The 5955-nt window shown below is 36.1% G+C and overlaps 1 protein-coding gene across 1 annotated transcript; it reads right to left on the reverse strand.

Moving 5' to 3' along the window:
- Positions 1 to 1251: 1251 nt before the first annotated feature.
- LOC113720325 (uncharacterized) lies at positions 1252 to 4678 on the reverse strand. The gene is made up of 9 exons (XM_027245229.2): positions 4201 to 4678; positions 3905 to 4091; positions 3669 to 3802; positions 3456 to 3568; positions 2619 to 2865; positions 2179 to 2334; positions 1971 to 2050; positions 1805 to 1854; positions 1252 to 1575 (listed from the first exon to the last, which is right to left on the reverse strand). The coding sequence occupies exons 1-9, from the start codon at positions 4615 to 4617 to the stop codon at positions 1427 to 1429; spliced, it is 1533 nt and encodes a 510-aa protein (XP_027101030.2). The 5' UTR covers positions 4618 to 4678; the 3' UTR covers positions 1252 to 1426.
- Positions 4679 to 5955: the final 1277 nt, after the last annotated feature.

Genomic DNA, 5955 nt, shown 5'->3' on the forward strand with positions numbered 1-5955 from the left:
TATTGATACCAGACTCCAAAGTACATAAAATCAATGGATATTATCCTTTCTAGTCTGAGTCTATAATTATGACCATTCACATGAAATATCTTGTTTATTAAAGCTTGTCCCGATTATGTTATGCACCATTTAAAATTCTCATTGTCGGGATTATGTTAGTTTTATGATTTGATTATTTAGAAGCAAAATATGCAACGAGAGGCTTATCATCTTAAAATTGTTCATTCTAGACCAAATTAATCATATAAGTAATAGTAATTTCTTTGGTAAAAATTTAACAAAGAAATTCACAAAATCTCATACCTCAATATTGCATTAATAAATGCAAATAATTTGTACCATCAAAGTTATTTTGGCATGGGTTGATATGCGAACTAGATCTTAAAATTATTGGATGAACAGCTTCTGATCTTTAATCCGACTACCTTGAATTGACAGCTACTAAAAAGTTCGGTAGGGTTGAGGCGCGTTAAACGCTCTCTTTAAGACGATACGCGCCCTTACGGTATTTTTTAAACCGATGCAGAAGGTCTAGCGCGCCGCCTCCAGGATACAACAGCCCAACTCTATAGTTGTTGCTTCCCTTTGATCTGCACAACCAAGAGAAGCAGAAGCGTTCCAATATCTTACTTTGCCCAAAGAAAATAGAATGAGGGAGAAAGAAAAAAGTGTGAAGAAAATAGTATTTAGAATGATTTTTTGTTGAGAGATGTGTATGTATAAATTCTCCAAAGAATTTCACTATTTATAAGCTACAAAACCTTAAGAAAAAGGGGTTGAAAATGTGTAACGGTTTTTCTATATTAAATTGTAGTCAATTAGTAGAATTTGTAACCTAAAAAATTAATCCACATTTGAATGGATTATAAATCCAACTCCCAAATAAATTATTATAACTCCTTGTAATGAAACTCCCACAATTATAATTCAAATAACTTCCAAATAAATTATTATAACTCGTAAAGATTTGGTCAAGGAAAAAATTAAGATTTTATTAAAATACACCAACATATATAAATACTCTAAACATTTTCTAGTTCTTCTACAAAGAAGGTGATCAAATTGACTGAAGAACCTATATGTCACCTCCTGGCAACCTTTTTCCGCATGAGGAAGATCGATTTGTGATTTGATTTGTCAAGTTTGATCTATTGTTACATGAAGCCTTGATGTTACGAGAGGATCATTTGGAACCTTAGAAACACAGAGATAGATTCTACTATCTGATGTATAAGTCACGTAAAACTTACGTTGTTGGGAGCACTAAGATGTTGGATTCCATTTTTAAAATTTATGAATCATGATGTTACAGGGGATCATTTGGAACCTTAAATAAGAAGAAAGAAAAGAGTGCGGCACTTGGTCAATAATAATGCTTCTAACTTCCCCTTCTTCTGTTTGTTTTAATTCCAGAAAAAGCAAAGACTTAAGCATATCTTTGTTTTCCAATGGAATGAACATCAGCATAATACTGTTTGATCCATCCTTCAATGATCTCAACCTCCAATTTCCTTTGAGCAACCAACCAGGACGGATCACTTTCTTTTGCTGCCAGTATGTCCAAGCAATGAGATCCTGCAAAAAAAATGATTTCGAAATGGCCATCACAAATCATTTAACGGAAGCCCACATACTACAGACACAAAGAAATGTGACTCGTATTTTTTAGTGTCATTAGCACTTATTTGGTTATGTTTGTGAGGGAAATAATCTTTCCAATTAAGAAGACTACTTGAGAAGATGCAAAAGGAAATAGAGGATCGAATTGAGTTTACTTAGAATGGAAAGAGCTTAAAAAACGAACCTTTAACTGTATAAATAGCAAGAAGGCTGCTGGATAAGTTCTCTCGTACTCTGCGATTAAGATGTTTAATGATTAATTAGCTTAAGAAGCCATAAGTAGTAATTTCAATATAATAAGCACACAGAATCAATAAAGAAGGAAAAGGAAAAATGTCTTATTCAATTACCCGCCACTACTATAAGGATCCTTCAAGCCATTGGAGAATATGATATTGCTTCCAAATCTTTGGAAAACCAATTTCATGTCCTACATTTGTTGGATTTACATATGAGGATCAACAATGGAAAAGTGAAAATGATATCAAAGACTAAGTTAGAAGTTTCTATTTGGAAAAATATGAAGACATGATAAAGAAAACAACCAAGAAAACATACATGGCCTCCATAATAAGTTGTGATCCAATGAGGTCGAGGTAAGACCCCATATGAACTTTTGCAGTTCTTAATGAAATCCGGTAGGTTGAAAGGTGATGGTGGGAACATCGTATCATTGCTGCCGCACCCAATAGGCATCACCATCTCGCTACAAGTCTATTGAAAAAAAAAAAAAAAGAAGCCCTTTTCAATTGAAATTTATTTCAAACTCAAGTACAACAATTAATTATCTTCCTAACATCATTAATCAGGTCCTGGCTTAGTGCAAATAATAATAATAAGGGAAACAAGAGACAGATTAGAGATTTGGATTGTTATTTTTTGAAAAAAAAATTGACATTTTGGTAAAAATATTTTTTAATTATCTGTTTATCTCACATATATTAAATCGGTATAATATATTTATCTATCAAAAAAATAGTAATCCAAAGGGGTCTTACTTGCCATTGCCATCCGATATTTGTTTCAGTGGACCTGGCATATTCCAACATATCATAGCATGACTCATCTTTCTTGTAAGAAACAACACCGGCAAAAGTGCGGCCAAGAATATCAGTTCCTTTGGGTGCTTTGTCTATTCCACTACACACCTCAGTGACGGGATACTTAGGCGGTGAGTTGTACTGAGCAGCCGATGAGAACATGGAATCCAAGTAATCCTTAAGCTGAGACGAACTATTCAAAGGCCTGAAATAATTAAAAGGAAAGATAATTCACTATTAGTTGTGTTTTACTAGTTTGATCCTATATATGTAGGGTTGGGTACATAAAATAATGTACATGTGCAAAAGATTAAAGTTTAAGTAATCTGCTTTAATGAGTCTTAAAATCGTGTTAACTCTACCACTCAAAAGAGAAAAGAAAATAAAAAAAATATAGAATTAATTAGACAACTTATATACATACATATAACCTAAGAAAATGGCTCTTAACTGGGGACCAAATTACCAAACTATCGACAGATATAATGTCAACTTCAAGCTGGTGAGGTGATTACTTGGACTAAAATAATTAATACACGCGTGAGAAGTTTCTTTGGAATCATCGGACGTCATTATTAATACATAAATGTTCACGAATAAAGCAAATTAATAGTTCATATATGATAATGACTAGTATATTGACTTGACTTAAAAAAAATGACTAGCATATTGATTTGACGTTAAAAAAAAAAAAAGACTAGTATATGGACTTGACTGTTTCTACTATACACACTAAATATCAGAACATCTTGATTGGTAACATGACCGAAAGCAAAGGGAGAGAGGAATTATTACGTGCAAGTCTTGAATCTTTTGCTGAGAATGGAGAGACCATTTGGTTTAGAAGCAACTTTGTCAATCTCAGACCATGATTGTCGTATAGTTCGGTAACAGTGCTCACTCTCCTCCTGTAATTTAACATAACAAAAATATTCTCAGAACTCTTTAACATATAATAATTCCAGTAATGATTCAAAAACATGAAACCATTAACAGCTCTTTCATTACTTTAAAGTCCTTGGTCACAGTGGAATAATAACCATTTTGGGGAGTGATGTCATCAAAGTAAAGAACGGGAGCTGATGATGCCAAAGCACCAAGTGCAATATGAGGATATTTGAGGCGAAACCACGAAGCTAGCACTGCCAAGTTGAAATATTTAGATACATCACCACCGAAAGGAAAAAAAAAATGCATGAATAAAAATATAGGATAAAGAAAAAACAACATGGAAAAGTACATACTTCCTCCGTATGATCCACCAACAACGATAATTGGAGAATTTTGAGCAGAAAATTTATGTTTTACATGCAATAAAACTTCTGCGTAATCAGCTAAAGCTTGAGCCGAGTTGAAATAACCACGAACGGTTTTACTTTTCATCACTTTTTCCATTGATCCAAGTGGTATAGATTTTCCATAAAACCTATGCTGCAAAAGAAAATTAAGACCCCCGGAATACATTTAGTATTTACAAGTTTGTTAAGTATAGAGTATAAATCAAGAAAGAAGAATAAACGATGTTATGATAGTACTGTACCTCTATGTAGACAAGGAGAGCTTTAAACCGAGGGGCATTATCAGTAAGAAAACCAATAGCCTCTATATCTCCAGCCAATGGAGCTTCGGCGCCAAGATATGCCAAGATTGGAGAGTTCGACTTGGCACCACCCCAGAATTTTGAATTGATCACATAACTTTGGTTGAATTTGGTATAGCTTTGTGGATTATAATTGAAGTGGTCTAGTGTCTGTTCATAAAAGTATGATTGGAAATCTTCTGAAAGAGAAGCTTTAGTTAGAGTATCGTCAGGGTCTCGAAGATTTGTTCTCCGTATTGGACTGAGCCTTGGGATTTTGTGGGGGTGATCTACAGCTGATGAAATGGAAGTTGAGAAGCATAGGAAAAGAAGAGGGACAGGCAGCAATTGAGATAATAGCCTGCCAAGAAAATCCATGGCCAATGAATTGAGTTTCTTGGTAGAGTTCTGATTTTTTGTGTACTTTTCTCAGTTTACGATGTTCCCAAGTTCCAACTTGTTGATTTATATAGAGATATATGCTTATAGCACATCATTTTCATCGTTAATTTTGGTTTTATTAGGTCTATAAATTCAAGTTGATGTGATTATTAATTTGATGCGATCACGCCACTGCCTGACCACATTTCCAGCCCCTATGTACTCATGCTAATTCGGAAAATCAACAGCTGGTGAAATTAATTTGTTACCATTTCTTAGGCACATTTGACTGAGCCAAGTCAAGATGGAGACATTAGAATACGATCGCCTATCCCCCTCTTTTTATCATTACTTGATTTTTCTTCACATACGACTTTATATTCACAGCGTTTGGATTTGGAGAACAGTGGATAGATATGGTTTGGAGGTTAATTTCAAATGTCTGGTTCTCTGTTGTTGTAAATGGGGCATCATATGGCTTCTTTAAATCTTCCCAGGGGCTTCGTCAAGGGGACCCCCTTTCTCCTGCGCTGTTTATCATTGGGGCTGAGGTGTTGTCGAGGTCGCTGAATAAGTTGCAGAGTCATTGAGGTTTTCAGGGGTTCCGTATCCCCAGGGGTTGTCCTCTAGTGTCTCATTTGGGTTACGCGGATGATGTTTTGGTCTTCTCCAGTGCCTCAGTGAAGTCTTTGAGGTTAGTGAAGCAGGTGCTATCTGAGTATGAGGCGGTTTCCGGGCAAAGGATTAATGCGAGGAAGAGCTGTTTTTTGGTGCACCCGAAGGCCTCTTCTTCCAAGCGATTGGGAATTCAGAGGGTCACGGGGTTCTCATATAAAACATTTCAGATTAAATACCTTGGTTTTCCTCTTTATTGTGGGCGGAGAAAGAAAGATTTTTTTGGGGGTATGTGTCAAACTGTCCTCCTGCGATTGCTGTCCTGGCAGAATAGGTTGTTGTCGCATGGTGGGAGGATTGTGTTGTTGAAACATGTCCTCTCTGCTATGCCGACATACATGTTGATGGCGGCTTCGCCCCCCAAATCTGTTTTCAAGGAGCTTGAAGGTATGTTTTCTAATTTCCTGTGGGGGTTGACTAAGGAAGGTCCCAAACACCATTGGATTCAGTGGAAGGATTTGTGTGTTCGCGTGAAGAAGGGGGGGTTGGCTTCCGTCTTCTAGAGGATATTTACAGGGCCTTCTCCATCAAGTTATGGTGGAATTTTCGTTCCAGGTCATCCTTGTGGGCCTCATTTATGCATGCAAAGTTTTGCCGCATGGCGCACCCCAACCTGGTATTTTCTGAGAAAGGGTCAGAGGGATGGAGAAGGATGGTGAA

This window comes from Coffea arabica, chromosome 1c (genome assembly GCF_036785885.1).
Source record: "Coffea arabica cultivar ET-39 chromosome 1c, Coffea Arabica ET-39 HiFi, whole genome shotgun sequence".
Taxonomy (NCBI): Eukaryota; Viridiplantae; Streptophyta; class Magnoliopsida; order Gentianales; family Rubiaceae; genus Coffea; species Coffea arabica.